Source organism: Protomyctophum parallelum, assembly GCF_964188405.1.
Source record: "Protomyctophum parallelum genome assembly, chromosome: 7".
In the NCBI taxonomy this organism is placed as follows: Eukaryota; Metazoa; Chordata; class Actinopteri; order Myctophiformes; family Myctophidae; genus Protomyctophum; species Protomyctophum parallelum.
The window spans coordinates 36,355,405-36,377,677 of NC_139705.1; the positions used below are offsets into that span (position 1 = coordinate 36,355,405).

Consider the following 22,273-nt stretch of genomic DNA (forward strand, 5'->3'; position numbering starts at 1 on the left):
AAATATGAACTATACTCGCTTCATCTGTGAATTGTTCCAGTTTATATGCCACATCAGGTTGTGATATACGGAGTGAAGCTCCCACTAATCCCACGATACCAACAATGTGGGTTGGAATCCAGAGAACAAGAAAGGATATGATGATTCTTGAGATCAGCTGGCTTGTTCGTTTGTTGCTGGTCAGAGCTGTCTCTTTCACCTTCTGGTACAGGCAGATGTAGAAAGATGTCATGACAGAGAAAGGCACAATGAAACCCAACAATAGCTCCACCACTGTGGCAACCAGAGTTTGTCCTTCCATCTGTGGTGGTCTGGTGCAGACAAAATGTCCTTCCTTCATCATGCCATAGGAGGAAACCGATGGCCATGTCAGGAAGCAAGACACCCCCCACAGTCCCACTAGCAGAGCTATCTCACCCTTTTTACCTATCTGTGCCCACCTGTGGTGATGAAGTACCATCACAAAGCGCTGGATGCTCATCAGAGTTATGGTGAAAATGTTGACAGAGAGACTGCAAAAGGTCAGGAACGAGATGAACTTGCAAACACTGTAGTTTATCTCCCAGATTCTTAGTTTGTCAACGATCCACACAGGCAGCGTGATCAGACACAGGAGGTCACAGCAAGTCAAGTTCAGCATCAAGAGATGAGTGAAGTTGTTTTGCTCCAGTTTGCGTAATAGAAGCACCAGTACAGCCACATTCCCAGGAATACCGAGGACACAACACAGGATTAAAATAACCAATCCGGTCATATATGATGGCCTTGTGGAAGATTCAACTTGGCTGGACGGTGTGGTTGGTGAAGTGAGGAGACATGAGTTGTTGATGAAAAGCTCTTCCATTTTGTTATAGAAGAAAAGGTTTTGATGTTGGTTGCACCAGCAAGTATGAGGATTGAGGACTGGTGGTGTCTGTGGCTTATATACATTTGTCTAATATAATGATTCTAATCGAAAAGGGAACTTCCCCAGCAACACTCATTTACATTTGGTGTTGAACAAGGATACTGCATGAACCAGCTACGCAAGCTGGCCTTTCATAAGCAATACTGATGACTCCTGAACAAGGAAATAGTATGGCATAAAACAAACAAACTGCTTTGCTTAGAAAACGATCCACAAAATATGCCAATAGGCTTTCATGCCTCTTTCATTGTACCTATCACAATTCTTGTACTGGATGCTGTACACAGAGATGGAACAGAGATGTGGTTTGATGTTACTGTGCCAGAGACAGTGTACAGCATTATCATTGGGGCATGCTGGAGATTTGCTCTCCACTGACCGCCCCTTTCTGTTCATCTGTTTATCTGTCCATCTTTGAAACACAAGTAAAAAATCTACTTCAAATTCAGACTAAAAATGAAGTCTGGTTATATGACTCATTTGAGTTCACTTAATACTCTATATATGAATGTTTTATCGTAGTGATTATTATGAAAGGTCCTATTGAGTTGTTCATTCACCATTCACTTCCTCTTTCACAGAGAGGTTTTTGTATTACTCTGTATCACTGTGTGAACACTGGGTCACTGCAGTAAAAACACCATCTTCAATCTGGACTCCACTGAAGGTCAACGTGATGCACTACCAGCACTAAATATGGATGGAGTTTCTGAAAAACGATTGTTTGTTTGTTTCTCCAGACTTCTGTTGTTGCTGCCAGAACAAACCACTAGTACCTAGTGGCACCTAGTGACTTAATTTTTGGACAAATTTGCAGGCAACATTACACACAAACCATTACACAGATTCTAAGAACTACAACACAGGCTTTATACAGATTGACTCTTAACCACTGTCAATCTAATAATAATAATAATAATAATAAAACTTTATTTGTATAGCACCTTTCATGACATGAAATGCAGCTCAAAGTGCTTTACAGAGCAATGGAGAAAAAAAAAGAAAAGCAAGGCAAAGACATTTTAAAAACAAGCAGTAATGCAATACAGTGAGGACATGAATAACAAAAAATAAAAGATCAATTAAAAGCAATGTTGTAGAAGTGGGTCTTGAGCTGTGCTTTAAAAATGTCTACAGAGGCTGCCTGACGAAGGTACAGTGGGAGCTTGTTCCATGCCGTCGGCCCGTAGAAGCAAAAAGCTGCTTCCCCGTATTTTTTAGTTGCATTTTTTTTAGGCAAAGCGAGCAGGCCAGCAGTGGAAGACCTTAGGGGGCGGTTTGGGACATATTTAGGCAGGCAGTCATGTAGGTAGGAAGGTGCGAGACCATTGAGAGCTTTATACACAAGTAAAAGAAATTTAAAATCAATCCTAAAAACAACCGGAAGCCAGTGCAGTGAAGCACTCTAGGCATGCCGCCTGCACGCCAGGGACCCTAGCGGACTACGCAGTTTCCCTGCAGCGCCGGCTGCAACATGCTGTACACTACAGGATGTGCAGGAGTTCAGTTGAATCAAAAAGGAGCAGCAGAAACACTACTATGATAGGCATGAGAAGAATACCCCTTACAGAGTAGGGGAGTTGGTGATGGTGAATGACCCAGCTCGCTCTCGCGACAAAATACCACCACGTTGGCGGCCCAGGGCTACCCCCCCAGTGACATTTGAAATACGAGAGGCAGACAACCTGATGGCCAAACACAGGGTGGTCCATGTCACCTCGACCTCCAGCCCCGGGCCTCTAGCCCCATGGCAACTCCTACTACCGGTGTGGCACCCAGCGGGCCACAGGGGCCTCCGGCACAGTCTGTGTCTGTTCCTAGGAGTCAGAGACTGAGAAGCACACCTCGTCACTTACAGGACTTCGTGTTGTTTTGAGTCGTTATACACAAAACGTTGTACACAAAAAGTTATAGGCTACACAAAACGCTTTCTAGTTTAAAAAAGAAAAACGTTTTCTTTGTAGTTAAAAAAAACTGCTTTCTTGTTACTACACTGTTTTTCTATTTTGCCATTTTGTTTTGCACAGGCTGACCTGTAGGTGCTATTAAAGGTTAGTGTTTTTTATTGTGATTTCATGGTTCTCGTGGTCACTGTGAAATGTGGACATTTCATGATGGGAGGGGGAGTGAATGTAAGACTGAACAGTTCCTAGGCAGGAAGTGAGGAGAGTGAGATTGGTACCATGTTGATTTTTATTCAGTAAGGTTTATGTATATTAGGGAGGATTCACACTATGAGCAGCCCTCAGCAACGCCCCCCAAACGCCCCCCAAACCACCGGTGGTGGTCACCTCACCACCTATCTAAAAAGTGTGCTAGCTTAACATCCGCTATGGGTGCACAAGAGGAGGTTGAAATGGACTGAAACCTATGACTGAAACCAGCACTCCCAAAAAAAAACAGTTTTGGAGCCAGGTCTATTTGGAATTAATTACATGAAATTAATTATTATATATAATTAATCCCAATGTTTGGGAAACTGGGTAATTGGGTAATATTTCAACTACAGTTGTAATATACAAAAAAAACTACCGGTATATGAACATTGAAATATTGTTAAATAAAGTAAATAAAAAAAACTGTCCTATTGTGTTTCACAACTTCATATTATCATATTCATTCATATTCCTTTATGGCCATTAGCTTTTAACCCATTTTAGACTGAGGCCGTATACGTTTCAGACCACATGGACCCTTGTAGATCTTAAATTCTTAAGGTACATTATTGTTAAACATCTGCATAAATTAATTTACAAGCCGTTTACACAATTAGAGAATGTAGAAGAATTGTCATTTTGATCAACATTTGCCTGTTATCTCTCCTAATGGTACCAACATCAATACAGCATGGAATTGTGGACAAAATCTTATCCAACATCAACAAAATATTCTTTATAAGTTTGGGTTATTATTTTTAATTTATTTTTTGTAATTATGTATGTGTATATAGATTTATGTATTTTCCGACTATCCTTGGGATTGTGGGTGGGGGGTGGGTGGGATAGGGGATGGAGTTTCATTTTTTTTAATTTGATATTTGATATGTCTCTGTTTAATGCTTGCCCCTGGGTTTGTCAAAAAACTTTAATAAAAAGATTTTGAAAAGAAAGAACAGTGGTTTCTACAATATTTAAATTGGGGGTCCCAGAGATAGAAATGCCATTAAATGGGGGTCTCTTATGGGGGGGGGGGGGGTCCCTGGCATATATGTTGTCAAATGGGGGTCCGCTGGCTAAATTAGTGACAATTTGGGGGTCCAGGACATGAAAAAGTTTGGGAACCACTGACTGCACTACTTCAATCACAACCACATAGCACCCCCATCTGGCAGAGTCAGGTATTAGAGTTATCTTCAAAGTTCAAACGTTGGGGCGCCAAACCGGACAGTCCAATTTACCTTTCCACCCCCAGACCGTACCAACTTAAAAACACGGGGGTGTAACGAAGCTTAATACATACAATAACGTAGTGAACATACATATCACATCATTTAATCAGGTCATTATATATATATATATAAAAACAACATTTTGGTTCTACAATACAATCCAAGTTCATGTATCAGTACATGGCATATAATTTCATATAGTCATACAATTTAAACCCTGTTAATCTTAATGGTATGATCCAATTCCAGTCCCCACCCACCCACGCCATCATTCATTTGGCATAATTTCGATGCTGTTCTGTAAACTTCTGTTTGTTTTAATGCAATATAAGTTTTTTTCTTCTTTTCCCAACCGTTAGCATATAGTTTACCCTCGGCACAAGGAAATAAGTCCCCAATATAAGCAGCATTATGTACATCAAACAGGTAAGCTGGCAGCACATGGTTTAGTTTAGTGATATTTAGCACTATAGTTTTCATTAATGTATCGTGCATGTATGTGCTAATTCAAAACCGGTACACGTTCAGTGACTTATTCTGATGAATTGAAGTTTGAACATTATGGAGCATTGACTTGTGCTTCCAAACTCCTAACACTTCGATAAATAATCACTGCTCGGCGCTCCTGCACAGAAAGTAGTAGCCGGGCCCGGGCCCCACGAGTCAGAACACTAGCCCAAACATTTAGACTCTCGTAGAAGTTTTTTTCGATTCTGACGAATCTCAAAAAAAAAAAAAACCTCTGTCTGTTTGGGCTATCAGAACCCTAGCCCCTCTCGGGACCCTAAAACTTTTCTGATATTTTGTTGAGTTTGGGTCGAACAAATGTCAGAAACTTCAGTAGCATTTGGGTTCTGCTTGGAGGGCTATCAGAACCCAATGGTACAGAAACTTTACGTACCGTTGGGTTCTCTTCTGACCATATAGGTTCTGACTCGCGGGGCTAAGAAAGTAGCTCATATAGGCTACTCATGCATGTCTTCAGTGGATTTTTTTTAATAAATGAACGTCCATTATTATTTTATTATTGAAATATATCAATAAGAGGATAATTCAAGCTTTTCGTACAGCTCCAATGTTGGTTTAGTTTAACGTCGTTTAGGCATTTTGGAACTTTTCTATTTGGATGAATGGGCTATGGGTCTGGGGCTCCACCGGGCGCGTTGCGTCTCCGTCGCGTGCGTCAAAAAACGAACCGGGGCAATTTTAATGGTGACAGAGACGCGACGCAACGCGGGAAGTGGAGCCACCCTTCATTGATTAAAAAGGGAACATTCTGTGACGAAGACGCGACGCTGACGCGCCCGGTGGAGCCCCGGTGAGTGTACAAAATGGAACCAAATGGATTTGGTTTCATTTGTACACTCTCAGAGTTAAATTTACATTGATTTTACTATATAAATTGGGGGTCCCAGAGATAGAAATTACATTAAAACATGGTGCTCTGTCTGTAGACTAAAATGCATGTCAAACTGGGGGTCCTTGAAATTAAACGGGTTGAGAATCACTGCTAGAGCCATAATAAAAGTTATTTATGGGGGTCCTGGCATAGCTTTTCAAATGGGGGTGGGCGGGGAAATTAGTGTCAATGTGGGTATGTGGCGGTCCTTGACATGAAAAGGTTTGGGAACCACTGATTTAGCACTCTTCCTGAGCCACTAACAATAAGCATCAGTCTAAAAACAATGTCAAACATAATCATCTGTAGGCCTACATCGAAACTGTAGGATACCATTTCCAGATAAACTATAGCAGCTGTGGTTCTCAAACTTTGTCATGTCAAGGACCCCCATACAGGCAATCAATTGTACAGAATGGTAGAAACAGGAAGCTAAGGCAGAGTAAACTATCAATAGAACACTATCAGGAGAAATTAGGATTAAAAGTTAGTCTATAAAAAGGAGTTTTAAGTAGAGATTTAAAATGTGGGACCGACTCAGCATGAGCCTGATTTCCAGGGGCAGAGCATTCCATAGGGTGGGCCCGGGGGCCCTAAAGGAAAAGGCCATGCGACCAGTCAAGTTCAGGGGCCCCTTTGGTAGGGCTAGTGTCTAAACCAAACCAAAAACTGTCTAAACTAAGTACTGCATTTATTTGGTTCCATTTGTACACTCTCAGAGTTACAGACCCATAAGGGTCCATTTGGTTCCTAATCCTAACTAGATTCATTTAGCTCTAGGGACCCCCTGGAACTCCCTCAAGGACAACTAGGGGTGCCCGGACCCCACTTTGAGAACCAATGAACTGTAGGATCCCAGAGGTAAACAATAATAATGTATCATTTGGGAATGACCCCAGAGTAGGAGGGAATTACTTTTTGGACTGTTATGCACAGGGACATGCAGAGAGTGGTACAGAGGCAGGGATGAAATCTCGTAAGAGGGCATGTTTGGACAAAAATAGCAGATCTACAAGCTCTCAACCCAGCACTCTTGAGCTAGTGGAGATGCGGTGTAACGACAAGTTCAGGAGCATTCGGAGAAAAAGCAATTCTCCTGAATGCTGCCTTCCTTCCGGCATGACATGGAAAGGAGAGGGAGGGCATTTGCATATCTTCCACCATAGTATGCTGCATTCGTGGTCTGGAGAGGACAGTTGTTTTACAGACGGGTGGTATAAAGGGCAGGGGCTGAAGCCCCCTTTGACGTCTATGTGTGCACGTCCCTGGTTATGTGTGTGTGTGTGTGTGTGTGTGTGTGTGTGTGTGTGTGTGTGTGTGTGTGTGTGTGTGTGTGTGTGTGTGTGTGTGTGCTGCTGCCAAATCATTGTTCTGTTTATTCTCCAGGTCATCATCCAGGGGTTCCGAAGTTACAGGGACCAAACTGTTGTAGACCCGTTTAGCCCAAAGCATAATGTCATTGGTGAGTACTGTTTAGTCCAAAACATAATGTCTGTTTATTTATATGAATTATAGTAATCAATTTTCCTTTCGGACACTTTCACACATCCCTACCAGATGCTTTTTTTAAATGTTTATTTGATGTTTATTGTTATGCTTTTCCTGTCGATTACAGTTGGACGAAATGGCTCAGGAAAAAGTAACTTTTTCTATGGTAGGTACTTACCAACATAAGTTACATAACTATAACTAAGATAAATTATTTGCACTTTTTGTTTTGTGGAGTTTTGTTGATTGAACAGCGCAGCAAAAACATTACTAACTTGACGAAAGACTTGAAAGAAGGCAAGGTACATTTTTTACTTGAAGCATTGATTGACTAGGCTGACCTCTCTGGTTCTTGTTTCTTCTCTTTAGCCATTCAGTTTGTGCTCAGTGACGAGTTCAGTCACCTTCGTCCGGAGCAGCGACTGGCCTTGCTCCATGTAAGTAATAGTCAAAATGTCAAACTCCCACAGAATCATTTGGATGGTTAACCAACGTTTATGCTGTCAATTTGCACAAGATACATTGTTAAGGGCTTTTCAAACGTGAAGCAAGGAACGCAGACCTCCAGGTCTGCTCAAGAGGGGTGCAAAGACGCAAGCGTAAAAAAAAAGCTAAACAGAATCCAGGTCTGGTGAGTCGCGGGCGTGTGCATGTAACGAGCACGCGTGCAACAAATTCACAGGACCGCACTCATGTAAATACGCTTGCGTTGTCGCACCGCGACTGCTCCCCAGTGCCCCATGCAAAAACGCAGGTCTCATTGAAAATGAACTATAGGCTCGTTATATCGCTTCACGTTTGAAAGGCCCTTTTAGACAGAAAATTTTATGTTTGTGTTAGGATCGTTCATAAAAAGAATTAATGATGTGTGAAAAAATGTGTTTGTTTTCTAGGAGGGAACTGGGCCTCGTGCCATTTCGGCTTTTGTGGAGCTTATGTTTGACAATTGTGACAACAGGCTGCCGGTAAGACCTTTTCATTTTATATACACATCTACTTAAATCTTCTGACATGATCTCATAATAATGCCCATTTTAATACTCATGCATGCATCTTGCATTTTTAACAACAGTGCAACAGTTACTCATGGATGGAATAACTTGATGTACTTACTTATCTATCCTACTCTTAAAAAAAAAAAGTCTGTCCATTCGACAGTTGATGATATTGCTAATACTACGTGCTTTACTGCTTTGATCACAAAAGCTTGTTCTAACTAGGGCTTTCACTTCTAGTGATTTTGACTACCGGTAGTTGCCTAGTTGACTAGTTTATTATTTTATTATATTATTAGTTTACTAATTTAAAAATAAAATGTTTTTGTTTTTTTATATTTGTACATTTCAAAACTGTACATTGGTGACTTTAATCTAGCATTCTAGCTGATCTTGAGGCCTACAAAAACTGGAAAAAGTCTGACATAATAGCCTGCTGTGTTTGCCTCCCCTCAGATTGCCAAAGAGGAGGTGGCCCTCCGCCGTGTCATTGGTGCCAAGAAGGACCAGTATTTCTTAGACAAAAAGCTGGTGACGTAAGTACTGCTGTCAGCCTGTTGCTTGTCTGTCATCGCTGTAAAACCATTTGTTGTGAATGCACATTTGTTTACTTCTGTGATTCTGCCTTTCTTTTGTAACAGTAAGAACGATGTGATGAACCTGTTGGAGTGTGCTGGCTTCTCTCGCAGTAACCCGTACTACATCGTCAAACAGGGAAAGGTGAGTGTGAGCGGCACCTTCACGCGATTACTACCACTGTTGTATTACTCATGAAATTGGTTTATTAGTTAGTTAGTTGCTGCGAGAGTGAGGTCTAGCCAACACCAACTCAGGATTCCTGGATCGCTGCCCACCACAATTTCCTATCCAACATCAGGTTCTTGAGCTCTTTAGTGTAGTCAGCCAAGCTGTCGCGCCGCAGCACATCTACAGTACATACTGTAGGTGGTACGCTTCTTTCCCCTCCTGGCTTTGCCCTGGGTTGGCTCCCATAGGGTCAATTGACTTGCCTCAAGTTCTGGGTGCCTGATGCAGTGCCCTGACAACCTCATCCTTCTCTCTCTGACTTTGTCTGTGACCTGTGGTAGGTCCACATTTCTGATGTGGTCCGTCCATGTGACACCTAATGAATTGCATTATTATTATTTTTTATTTTTTGCGCTTTTCCAAGTGCTCAAAGCGCTTTACAATGGTTCATTCATTCACACACCAATGGTGGCGAGCTCACACCGACCAACTCATTGGAGGCAATGTAGGGTTCAGTGTCTTGCCCAAGGACACTTCGACATGTAGACAGGAGGAGCCGGGATTTGAACCGCCGACCCACGGATCATTGGACGACCTGCTCTACCTCCACAGCCGCCCCTAGCCGATGTTGTAATCCTTATTTGATACATTGTGTTTGTTGTCTGACTTTATGACCACTTTTGCATTCAAAGAATGCAAACTAAGCTATGATGACTAAATGTATTGACAATTTCGTCAACAGCAAAAAACTAGACTAAAATGTTAGGAAGGGACTAGTGGACAAGAGATCCAGTATAAGTCATTTTACACTTGGTTGCATGCAGACAATAGCAGATCTACAATCTCACAACACGTCGTGCTGCGACGCGTTGTGAGCTTGTAGATCGGCTATTTTTCAACACCAAGGCCCGCCAAAATACATTTTAGTCGACTAAATCAACTAGATTTTGTCGACTAAAATCTTATGACATTCCAGGTGACTAAAATGTGACTAAAACTAAATGTAAACTATTCAAGAGACTATGACTAAAACTAAAATGTTCTGCCAAAAACATCACTGCCGTGAAGATACACTCAACTCATCAGCGTGGATTTTGATTAGTGGTGGGGGAAAAAAATCTATTATCGATTAATCACGATGGCGTCGTACGCTTTAGCTTTCAACAACCAAAACAGAACGAGTTACAAACGCGGAGGGGAAGAGAAAAAAGATGACAGAAAGGGAACATTTTGGATTGTATGAGGTTGAGGGGACACGAGAACTCGATAAAACTCGCACCATCGACCGCCTGTGAAATGTGGCCGAGATGGGACGATGTAGTGTGGCTCCAAAGTGCTAACATGGCCCGGAACCCTTCGCTCCCCAAGACCGAATGTGAACGTAAATCCTTTGCAATAACTTGGTAATTCTAGTCGCCTTTTCTGAGTGCATGGGCAGCTGTCCGTGTGTTCGGGATCGGGATGGTTGTCTTGACTGCATCTCTGGATGTCAGTAGGCAATATGGTCTTGTACACGTTGTGAGTTGTATCGAGTTCCCGTGTTCCCTCAACATCATAGAATCCAAAATGTTGCCATACACTTAATGACACTTCAGTAACTGAAAATTAAATCCCTGAATAAGGAAACAAAGAAAAGCACCTTTTTTGTCCTAACAAAGAATAAAGACAATTTGACAGAGTGCTGCTGACCTCAACCGAAATCCTGCCCATGTATTTCTATGACATTTTATGTCATTATTAATTTATATAAATATATATATTTATTGTATGCTTGTACAAACTCATTATTTAAGAGTTTGATGGGGAGGAGCTGGCCTGAGTGTTCGATTAATCTGTTTATTGCTGTTCTGTATTTGGCCATGGACCCCCATCTGAAAATATTTTCTTCTATGGACGCCCCCCAGAAGCAAAGATTTGAGTTAAAAACGTTCACTGTGAAAGAATATATATATTCATAAATATAATCATTAGATGGCACTTTGTTTATTAGTCACACAGTGACTGAGTGATTAACAGCGAGTGATTAATCAGGATTGAATCGCAATGTAGCCCAATTAATTGGGATTAATCGAATTGTGACCCTCGGAATCGATATGTAATCGCATCGCCAGGTACCTGGCGATGTCCGCCCCTAATTCTGATCTCTTTTGTTTTTGTTGCAGGTCAACCAAATGGCAACGGCTCCTGATTCTCAGCGTCTGAAACTGTTGAGAGAAGTGGCGGGGACCCGCGTGTACGACGAGCGCAAAGAGGAAAGCATTTCCCTCATGAAGGAGACGGGTAACGGACACATCTTTTAACTTGCGGCGTCCGTTGTAGTGCTGACATTATTCCTATAAAACAAACGTGTGTTGCACTATTGTTTTCTCTCTTTTCTGTCCTCTCGCTTGTTTTCTTTTGCTCTCGTTTGGTTGTTTTTCTCGTTTGTTTACTAAAATTAAAATACTTGCGCTCTATTGACGTCACGTCAGTAGCGCTCGGGTCGCGCTGCGGGTGTCGTTTGGACAGTTTGATATGTGACTCAGGTCACTTCATGTGGACGTTGCATTCAGACTGATCCACATCTCCTCAGATCAGATAAATCAGATTTGAAACCACCTCTGGAGTCAAGTCACATTTGAAAAAGTCGGATTCCATGTAACCTGTCTGCATTTAGACTTATTTAAGCAAATTGGATTTCTATCTTGAAGTGACACAGATCTGATTCAGGCTACATTCAGGCTTGATTTGGATAACGTGTTCCTTCCACGCGCTACGTCCAACCAGGGAAACTCCCCCCTGTCAGGTGTAAAGGAGCAACTTGGACACTCAAGCATGAAGGAAGCATGAGTTAAGTCCGTTGCTCTCCCCAGGTTGGCGGAGGGTGTGTAGTGCCCAGGATCACATTAGATGATTGACACAGGGGTGAAAAATGGGTTACAAAATCGTGGGATAAAAAAAATAAAGAAATAAAGAAAACCTTATATTTTTACAAACAAAACAATACAATACAGCCCCATCAAAGTTGGTGGTGTAACTGTAGCACTGATGTGTTCAATAGCACTGATTTATGCCAAAAACTTAAATCCAAAAACTCAAAAATTGAGTTATGAGGTTTCCTCCCGACAACAACGATATGTAATTGCTACCGACCCTCATCTGAAAATATGTTGTTCCAGCCAGGGACCCCGCAGAAGCAAAGATATGAGTTCCACCACTGCTAATAAAAATGTGTCCTGTGACTGTCCACTGTGCGTCCCTCCTGTCCACTGTGTGTCCCTCCTGTCCACTGTGTGTCCCTCGTGTCCACTGCGTCCAGAGGGTAAACGAGAGCAGACCTTAGAGCTGCTCCACTACATCGAGGAGCGCATCACCGCCCTGGCGGATGAGAAGGAGGAGCTGGCTCAGTACCAGAAGTGGGACAAGATGAGGAGAGCCCTGCAGTACACCATCTACCAGATGGAGCTCAACGAGGCCTGCGCCAAACTGGACCAGGTAATGACGTACAGGTGTTGTTGACACTAAGGGTTGCCCACCTGCCCTTGGGTGTCAATTTATATACCTGCCCTTGGCCTCTGATCGGTGAACCAATATTCTCCAGTGCTTGCTTCAAGCACGCCCGCCCCTCTAGACCAGAAAGCACGCTGGCTGGGCCAGGCCAGAGCCATCTAATAGAAGAGTTGCGATATTGAGGGGGCAGAAACCGAGCGATGTTCATGCAGCCTCAACAAGCTGGTGTTGGAAATGCATTGTTTTAAACAAGGGCGGCGCAAATAAGAGCTATTTTAAGCATGTGTACAACATGACAACTGTTTTAAAGTATTGTACAGTAACAACTGAAGTCTCTTTAATGGTTATGTTGTACTATTACTACAAAACAATCTAAAATGAAGGGATTTAAGATCATTAAAGCTGGGCTGTTGCCTGAGTCCAATGCATTTCTGCCTACTTCCGTCCCAGTTGGTTGTCCCCATTCTCAATTGAAGTCTATGTAGGAGAGCCGCCATTGGACTGGCCCCATGAAGTGAACACAGTTTGCGTAACTCTGTCTATATCCAAGGCTCTGCGCCAGGCTAGCTTTCAGGTTGCCTGACCGGGAAAGTGCTCGTTTTTCATGGGGACGCAACGAGTCTATCAACAAGAGATATCTGTCTAAAAACCTGAAAGTGGACTCAGTGGGCTCTGTCTGCTGGTCTGGAATGTAAAATAAGACCACTGCCAGCGTTTACCTATAATGTGCTATTTTCACTGTAGCTACACTAAATTAGTGTCAATCCATAGTCTTATTCATAGCAATTTAGGTATTTGGCATGAAAATTTACATTTATCGCACAGCCCCAGAAAGCAAAACGAAATGTTACTTTTCGGGCAAGTGGGAAGGACCTTATTAGGGCAAGTACAGCATGACCTGATGGGCAAGTGCCTCTGAGACCTTTGTGTCAACCCCTGAAGTACAAAGAACCTTTTCAATCTGGGGAGATTTATGAAATGTAAAACGAAATGAATGTTAAAGGGATTGTGACATTTAAAACACATTTTTGTAGATTTTTTGGCTTTTCTTGACATCAATTTCACCAAAAAAAAACGAAGTTTGAACATTCAGTGTATTCTCTGCTGTCTGGACTTTTGTGAATAATTATGCAAAAATGTCTCATCTGGTTGGACGGCAGAGATATACGTAGATCTCCGCTAAACCTCCGCCCCCTCCCCTCTGCTCCCTGCCTAGTGCCTACCCTCTCTTCTCCGCTTCCTCATTGTGATCGTGACTTTGTTTCTTTGTAATACTTACTAATAATGGCTTCTGGAGAAAAATCAATCTGCTCTGTTGTTGGCTGTGTCAATCAACACAAGTCCTTACACTGGATACCAACTGGCCTAGATGACTCTTTTATTTTTGACGACGTTCCTACCACGTTGTCAAAGAAGCGCATCTTGGGTTGACAGGAAAGGGGGAATTACCGACATCTACAGGCTAAAATAATGTGTTTTTCCATGGCTTCTCAGGATGAACTTTACACATGCACAAAAACTCGTGTCAAGAAATACTGGAGTGGAGTTGAGTGTTCAAACTTTTTAGACACGTTTGAAGGACCATGGCAAAGACTTTTAATGTTGTTAAAATTATGTTATAAATCATGTCATAATACCTTTAAATGAACTGGCTTTTCACACATTAGGTAATATGCTTCTGTAAATTCGGAAATGAATGCTGGCCACCAGCTGACGGATAGATCAGTGAACCAATCGGGGTGTGCGCAAATCTGAGCCGCGACCCTCCCATCTAGGCCAGAAAGGTCTAGCGTTAGCTCAGGCTACCACATGACTGACTTTAACTGACATACTTAAAAGTACTGGTGGCTTTTCCGAATTACTTAATAATAAGTAATCAAAAGCTGGGCTCGTCCGGGATTTGAACCTGGGACCTCTCGCACCCAAAGCGAGAATCATACCCCTAGACCAACGAGCCACTTATAAGTGTTTTCTCTGATTGTTTGTTTAAATCTAGCTGTTTGCCAGTGAATGACAGGTTGTCATTCTGGTTTGGCACTGTGGTATCAGGTTACTCTCTAGTCAAATGATATACAACAGAACATTGCCATCTAGTGGCTAGAAGAAATACATGAAAAGATTACACTGTTCATATGCTTCATTTAGTAAGTAATGTTGATTAATGAATGTGTTACTCACTAAAACTAATGTCAGCTGTTAAATGCCTGCTGTGGCCGTTAAAAAAATTGCTGTTTTAACGTTAATTGTTTTTGCATTCCAAAATATCCTCAGGCGACTATGACCCTAAACGGCTTCCCTTTTTGAGCGCTACTTCCATATAGACAGTCTCTGTGATGACAATGGAGCTGCATGAAAGAAGATTCTACTAAAAATGGATCTTGCACAGTATGACCGTAAGACTGCAGGGCTTTTTAATGTCAGATGTTTTTCAGCTGTCTTCAAAGAGCGAGAGCTGTGGAGAAAAATTCAGACAGCTGCGTGATGCTCAGCAGGATGCCATGGACAAAGTGGAGGTAAAAGACTCAATGAACCATTATGATCCAGGATGTTCATACCTTTTGACACAATGTGGGCTGGAAAGGGCTTCGGACCAAAAAAGGCTTAATCAGAGAAGAGTTCTCAGATAAAAAAGTATTTGTAGTGTCAGTCCTGAACTTTCGGCTGGTTGCTGAAACCGAGATCTAGTTTAGACGTTTATAATAAAAAACAAAAAACTGATGTCCAAATGTTAACGTCGTTTTAAATTAAAGGATATTTATTTACCGTCACTTCAGCAGGTTAACAAGTACAACAGTCAGCCTACATCGACAGTCTTTGTTCTCACAATACAGTCAAGGTGTTGAGTACAGTTAACCTCAACACCTGTGCATTGTACTGTAACTCACTCACATAGTCATAGCTTGACTACTGCAATGCTCTCCTGTCTGTTTTACCTGTTTTTGCTCTTTGTTATATTATTTACTGTAAAGCACTTGGAACTGCACTCGCTGCCTGAAAAATGTGCTATATAAATAAAGATTGATTGATAGTCAAGGCCAACACCTTGGCCTTGACCGTGACGTCATCAATTGAGTAGAAATGAAATTAATAGAAAAGAAATGGCTCTTACAGTATGTCTCGTATGTATAATGTTGCAACATTTGATTCATGATGGTGTAATTGTCTTCCTCCATGTAGAGTGCTATGGGCTATAATGTCGTTTGGACCCTTGTAGTTGGTTTAAGACAAACGTTGGCACACATCCCCGAAGTGCTGCACAACTGATCGAAAAAGGCTGGCGTTCTAGATTCAGGCACCTACTGTATGACATGTCATTTTGGAATTTGAGCAAGAATCATGCAGCACTAGTTGGCTGTCCAATTAATTTTATACTTTTAGACTAAGAGAGGTTTAAGTCGAGCACTTTGATGTCTGTTTAAAGCTACAGTGAATGCAGTAATGTTCAGCAACTGCAGACTAAAAGAATAAATATTTTCATAGGGGGAAAAAAAATAATGGAATCGTGCGAGAATCGTGATCTCAATTCTTGTGGAGGAAAAATCGAGATTCACATTTGAGCTAGAATCGTGCAGCACTACCCATCCTCCGCCTTATGCCACTAGCATAGCTGCTATGGTCTATTTTCAATCATACATAAATAAACCTTTTTCAGGCCTATTCATAGTCTGGATTTTCGGTGGTAAGGTGACCACCAGAGCTGTAATAACGTGGAGCGGTGGTGAGTGAAAACGGAGAGAAGGGCTGGGGAGAGCGGTGGTTTGCTCTTCACCGCGGCTCGTAATCATGTTGTAGTTGCGGTGGTCACCTCACCACCGATAAATCAGACTATGAATAACGCTTTAGACCTCTCCCCTGATTTGCAGGAGACGGAGGACGAGGTGCGAGAGATGAAGGCGAAGATCTCGGCCTTGAGGGAGGAGAGGGAGCAGCTGGGGGTTGAGCGCCAGGAGCAGATCAAGCAGAGGACCAAGCTGGAGCTGAAGGCCAAAGACCTGCAGGATGAGCTGACGGGCAACAGTGAACAGAATGTAACGGAACAGTGTTGTTTTTGGCAGGCCTTGATGCCGTCGTAATGATTGATTTTACACTTGTAGATCGGCTATTTTCAGCATGCAACAAAGTATAAAATGACTTACCGTAATTTCCGGACTATAATGCGCGCCTGAATATAAGCCGCACCAGCTAAATTTAGGGGAAAAACCAAATGTGTACATATACAAGCCGCACTGGACTATAAGCCGCATAGAGGCTATAGAGATAGATTTAGAAGGTCCGCTAGTGGCCGTTAGCTGTAAAAATCCATAGATTAGCCGCACCGTTGTATAGGCCGCAGGGTTCAAAGCATGGGAAAAAGTAGCGGCTTATATTCCGGAAATTACGGTATAGTGGATCTCTTGTCCACTAGTCCCTTCCTAACATTTTAGTCTAGTTTTTATTTGTTGACGAAATCGTCAGTATATTTACTTTTAGTCATAGCTTAGTTTTCATGTAGTTTCCATTTAGTTTTTAGCTGTTGACAAAATCGTCAGTATGTTTAGTCTTAGCTTTAGTCATCGTAGCTTAGTTTTCATTTAGTTTCCATTTAGTTTTCGTCAGTGAACAGAGGGTACGGAAGCTTCATGCTAAACTATACCAGTGGTTCCCCAAAGTGGCGTCCGAGGGGGACCCCCAGGGATCCTTGAGGGAGTTCCAGGGGTCCCCAGCTAAATGATAGTTTGAGATTCCTTTTTTTTTTTTTTTTTTTTTTTTTTAAGATATTTTTTTGCGGCATACGCCTTTATTGATTTTTTAAGGGATAGAAAGTAGGCTGACAGGAAACGGGAGAGAGATGGGGGGATGACATGCGGTAAAGGCCGTGTCGGGTCCGGGAGTCGAACCCGCGGCACACCGCGACTGGATCACCAGTCCGGTGCCCAGACCGTTACGCTACGGCCTGGGCCTAGTTTGAGATTCTTATTGAACTATATAAACGGACTATTTGTCATTCACAGTCATCCATTTTGCTTGCTGCAAGACTTTCAAGTTTTCTCTGACCTTTCTCTACATAACTTCTTGACATCCTCTTAACGTTCTCCGTCCAGAAACGCCTGTTGAATGAGCGTGAGAATCTGCTGGAGAACATCGAGGAGACGCAGACGGAGCTGCAGAAGACAGAGCCCGAGTTCAGTGAAGTGAAGAGGAAGGAGGGGCAGAGCATCGCAAGGTAGGGATGACCCGCATCACAGCCCGTTTTACCCTGTGGCAAAGGGAGACTAAGGACCTATTCATACTCCAGTTTCAGAAGACATTTTGTAGAACTTGGTCTCAGGCAGTGTTGTTTTTGGCAGTTTTAGTCGTAGTCTCTTGAATAGTTTACATCTAGTTTGAGTCACATTTTAGTCACCTGGAATGTTTCAGTGTTAGTCTGTGTTAGTGAAATGTGTTTTGGCGGGCCTTGATGCCGTCGTAATGACCCTGTGCCGCATTGTGAGCTTGTAAATCAGCTATTTTCATCATGCAAAAAAAAAAGTGTAAAGTGACTTATACTGTATCTCTTGTCCATTAGTCCCTAACATTTTAGTCTAGTTATTTGTTGACGAAATCGTCAATATATTTTGTCTCAGTTTTAGTCATCATAGCATAGTTTTCATTTAGTTTCCATTTAGTTTTCGTCAGTGAAAAAAAGGTAGTCGACGAACATCTTTCATCTTAGTTTTAGTGGATGAAATCAACACTGGTCTCATGTTGCGTTCTTTCCCCCTGCATCCCCACCAGACTGGCCCAGGCCACGCAGGAGAGAACAGACCTGTATGCCAAGCAGGGTCGAGGCAGCCAGTTCACCTCCAAGGAGCTGAAAGACCAGTGGATCAAGGATGAGCTGAAGTCCCTGGACCAAGACATCCTCGACAAGGAGAGACAGATCGAGACCATCACCACAGATCTGAAAGACATGGAGACCAACAAGGAGAGGATGGTGGAGCAGTACAATGTATGTGTTAGAAATGATAATACTTATTTCTCGATCACGTTTGTTTTTGCTCCTGATCATTTGATTTTGATTACCGATTTTTCACTTATAGTACAATATCCAAAATCGCAGACAATATCCAGTCTAATATTCATGATATGGATATAATATTGATACTAGGGATGTCCCAATCACGTTTATTTGCTCCCTGGTCCGATTCTGAAACACCAAAAGGGGTTCCCGCCCAAAATGGGTTAATGATATCAAAGTATATTGTGTAAAAGATATAAGATCATGAAATTCTTGAAATTATTCAAAGCCTGACTTGGATTTGTCCTGCTAATGCTTTCTTTGCCTCTGTAGAGACTCGATCAAGATCTCATCGAAGTCAAGACTCACATTGAGGAGCTCGACAAGAAATACTATGAAGTGAAGAACAAAAAAGATGAGTTGCAAAGTGAAAGAAAGTAAGAAACACTTCTCTTTGAAACTCCATCTTCCTCCCAATATAATTAGAATCTTAGGCATGACTTATGGCCCCTACACATTGTAGGACTTTTAAAGTTGTCGGCGAGTCATCTGATCGTTATGTAATGTCCTTTTATTATATATATATATATATATATATATATATATATATATCGGCTGTCATTATATCTTTGCGGTTTTCACACTAAACGATTGATCGCCGACTAGGGATCACACACTGCGAGACGATGCGATCCAGACCCGATACATATACAGTAGGCTACATCTGTTATTTTTATTTCAATTCATTTTGACGTCTCACGTATGGGTGCAGGATCCCATGATAAATGCACGATACCGACAGGACGTAGCCTACGTCTCTCCCTGTCTCTCTCTCTCCACACACGCTTGTAGATTGGCTATTTTAACTGTTCAAAAAAGTTTAAAAAGGAAAAGTATTTTAGGCATAAGGGGTTTACCATGGACGGTGTGTGATAACAGTCGGTGTGTGATCGTCTCTGTCCGTCCAGCCAGCTGTGGCGTGAGGAAAACGCAGAGCAGCAGGCCCTGACGGCCAAACGGGACGACCTGGAGAGGAAACAGCAGCTCCTCAGAGCTGCCACTGGCAAGGTCTGTCTCGTTCACCTCTTGGGCGGCTGTCACCATCACACATTTAACCCAGTCAGCATTTATATTAGGAGGATTGTACTACTCAAGTAGGAGCTTTCTGATTCAGTCGCTAACTGTTTGGTCTTACATTTCATTCTCTTTTAGTTCTAACCTTTTTGAAATGATATTGAGGGATTTAAAAACATCATAAATGGACATAAAAGCGAGGAATATTGTTTGTTCTTTTCCTTCCCGTCTCTTTTAGGGTATTCTGAATGGTATCGACGGCATCAACAAGGTCCTGGAGCATTTCCGCCGGAACAGAATCAACCAGCATGTCGTCAATGGATACCACGGCATCGTCATGAACAACTTTGAGTGCGAGCCTGCTTTTTACACCTGTGTGGAGGTGACTGCTGGTGCTGGGTAAGCTCTTTAAAACGCCAAATGCTCTACTGCTACACAAAACAAAAGTCGTGGCTACTAAGAAATGCTCTTAACGTGCTACAAGCTTGTAGATCTATTTTTTAAATATCCTGATAATTTGTGCAAATCTTTGAATATATATGTATTCTTTCACAGCAAACGTTTTTAACTCAAATAATTGATCCTGGTGGGTCCCTGTAACAACATATTTTCAGATGGGGGTCGGTGGCCAAATACAAAAAAGTTTGAGGGTCCTTGTCATGAAATTGTTTGAGAACCACTGATCTAGAAACATAGGTTTTTCGGGAAACTTTAGAAGACATTATGTAATATCTGGTCTTCTAAAGACCAAAGCTGGCAGCCTTAATCTCTACTGAGAATGTGGATGACTTCTTTCGTTCATGTCCTCCGGTTCTTTCTCTCTTTTCCTCCATCCTCCTCCCATGGTGGTGTAACTACTTCTCTCCTCCCTCCCTCCGTCGTCCTCCTCCTCCCAGGCTGTTCTACCACATCGTAGAGACAGACGAGGTGAGCACCAAGATCCTCAGTGAGTTCAACCAGATGAAGCTGCCTGGAGAGGTCACCTTCCTGCCCCTCAGCAAGCTGGCCTTCCGGGACACGGCCTACCCAGAGACCAACGTATGAGCCGCCCATTTCTTCTCCTTTACGAACATGTTAGGGCTGTAACCTATCCATCAGGGGATTCTTTTCTGGGACTGATCCTGATCACTGATTGTCTTTCACATAGGGGTGTAACGATTTAGTAACTGCATCGAAAAGAATCGAGGTATATCGAATTGAAAACGGCAACATTGACTATGTATCGAATCGTATTGTTTTGCAATGCAAATTATCGATTATCAATCAATACTACATTTTTGGTATGGTATTTAGCAATTTTTTGAATACAAAATAAAAAGGGGGGTTTAATTACTTAGCTTAAAATAATGTTACTGTATCGATTTCAAATCATTGAATCGTATCGTCATAATGAACCAGTATCATCCATGTATCGTATTGTCAACCATGTATCGTGATACGTATCGTATGGCTGTTAAAATGTATCGTTGCACCCCTACTTTCACACGATGGGCAAGGGGAGACTTTTAATATTTCCAAAATTATGTCAAAACTGTTCCCATGTGTGTGTGGAGTAAGGGGAGAATGTTTAGGCCTGTCACAAAGATGCAAAACGACATTATACTACAAATCTGATTTACTTTTATACCACTTGATTCAATCGAGAATCGAGTTATTTTCCTGTTATTCTAATTATTCTGGGGTGAGGTCCCTGGAACAACATATTCTCAGATGGGCCAATTACATATAATTCCTGGGGGTCCTTGACATGAAATATTTTGAGAATCACCGACATAGAAACATAGGGTTATTCTGAAAACTGTCAGGTGGCAGTTGTAGAATCGTCCGATCTTGCTATACCCTGTATCATGCACATCCAAACCTCTCTCTTGGTTTTGTCCTTTCAGGATGCCATTCCTATGATCAGCAAGCTGCGCTACAGTCCCCAGTTTGAGAAGGCCTTCAAACACGTGTTTGGGAAGACCCTGATCTGCCGCAACATGGAGTATTCCACGGAGTACGCCAGAGCCTTCGGCATCGACTGCATCACTATGGACGGTATGTGTTGATCATCAGTGTTGATTTAGTCAACTAAGGGCGCTTTCACATCGGACATGTTTGGTTCGTTTAAAACGAACCATGAACTCTGGTGCGGATCAAAGAAACGAACCATGGTCCGCCAAAAAATGACGGACTCGGTTCGCTTCCAAACGAACCACGGTGCGGTTCGTTACTGGTGTGAAACTGTGAACACATTCGGACTTTATAGAGGACCAAATATAGGAAGATAGCCAAAATAACCGTTGGGCGTCGGCAGTTGTGAGTTTGCATTAATAATTAGTTCTAAAAGCATGTCTTTTTTACGGGACATTCAGGCCTGACGTCGAAATTAAAAAAAAGTTTTCTAAATCATGACAATTCTCTGAAAGATTTGAGGCACATTTTAACGATTTTTCAAAAATAGCAGATCTACAAGTTCATAGCGCGCCATTCGGTGGCACGCTATGAGCTTGTAGATCTGCTATTTTTCAATAGCTAAATTATAACATAATGTATGTAACCACCAAAAGGGGTTCCCGCTCAAAATGGGTTAAAATATTTCCTGTAGGCGGACTCGACGTAGCCGCGGGTTTAAATTTAAACCCTCACCAGGCGCATCTCTTCCACTACAGTGAACGGTAGAGTGAATGATGTTAGTCTGCCTCAAAACGTTACTCTTTTACCTGCTTTTTACTAACTAACATTACAAAGATGCCCAGAACATCGAGATGAACCTGTGTAGTTTATGGCTGCTCCAACAGTAGTGGCAACATTCCAAAACAAATAAAAA

At 42.2% G+C, this 22,273-nt stretch overlaps 1 protein-coding gene across 1 annotated transcript in view; it reads left to right on the forward strand.

Moving 5' to 3' along the window:
- Positions 1-2,493: 2,493 nt before the first annotated feature.
- Positions 2,494-22,273, forward strand: part of LOC310862063 (structural maintenance of chromosomes protein 3-like) — a gene marked incomplete at both ends in the record, with an annotated part of 31,324 nt that continues 11,544 nt past the window's right edge. The window contains 18 exons of the mRNA XM_083769800.1: positions 2,494-2,730; positions 7,081-7,156; positions 7,310-7,348; positions 7,552-7,619; positions 8,076-8,147; positions 8,634-8,713; positions 8,819-8,897; positions 11,087-11,204; positions 12,223-12,398; positions 14,846-14,926; positions 16,277-16,441; positions 17,495-17,616; positions 18,168-18,381; positions 18,724-18,827; positions 19,359-19,458; positions 19,703-19,863; positions 20,361-20,502; positions 21,351-21,501. Of these exons, the coding sequence (XP_083625926.1) occupies positions 2,494-2,730; positions 7,081-7,156; positions 7,310-7,348; positions 7,552-7,619; positions 8,076-8,147; positions 8,634-8,713; positions 8,819-8,897; positions 11,087-11,204; positions 12,223-12,398; positions 14,846-14,926; positions 16,277-16,441; positions 17,495-17,616; positions 18,168-18,381; positions 18,724-18,827; positions 19,359-19,458; positions 19,703-19,863; positions 20,361-20,502; positions 21,351-21,501 (2,185 nt within the window). The remainder of the gene's footprint in view (positions 2,731-7,080; positions 7,157-7,309; positions 7,349-7,551; positions 7,620-8,075; positions 8,148-8,633; positions 8,714-8,818; positions 8,898-11,086; positions 11,205-12,222; positions 12,399-14,845; positions 14,927-16,276; positions 16,442-17,494; positions 17,617-18,167; positions 18,382-18,723; positions 18,828-19,358; positions 19,459-19,702; positions 19,864-20,360; positions 20,503-21,350; positions 21,502-22,273) is intronic.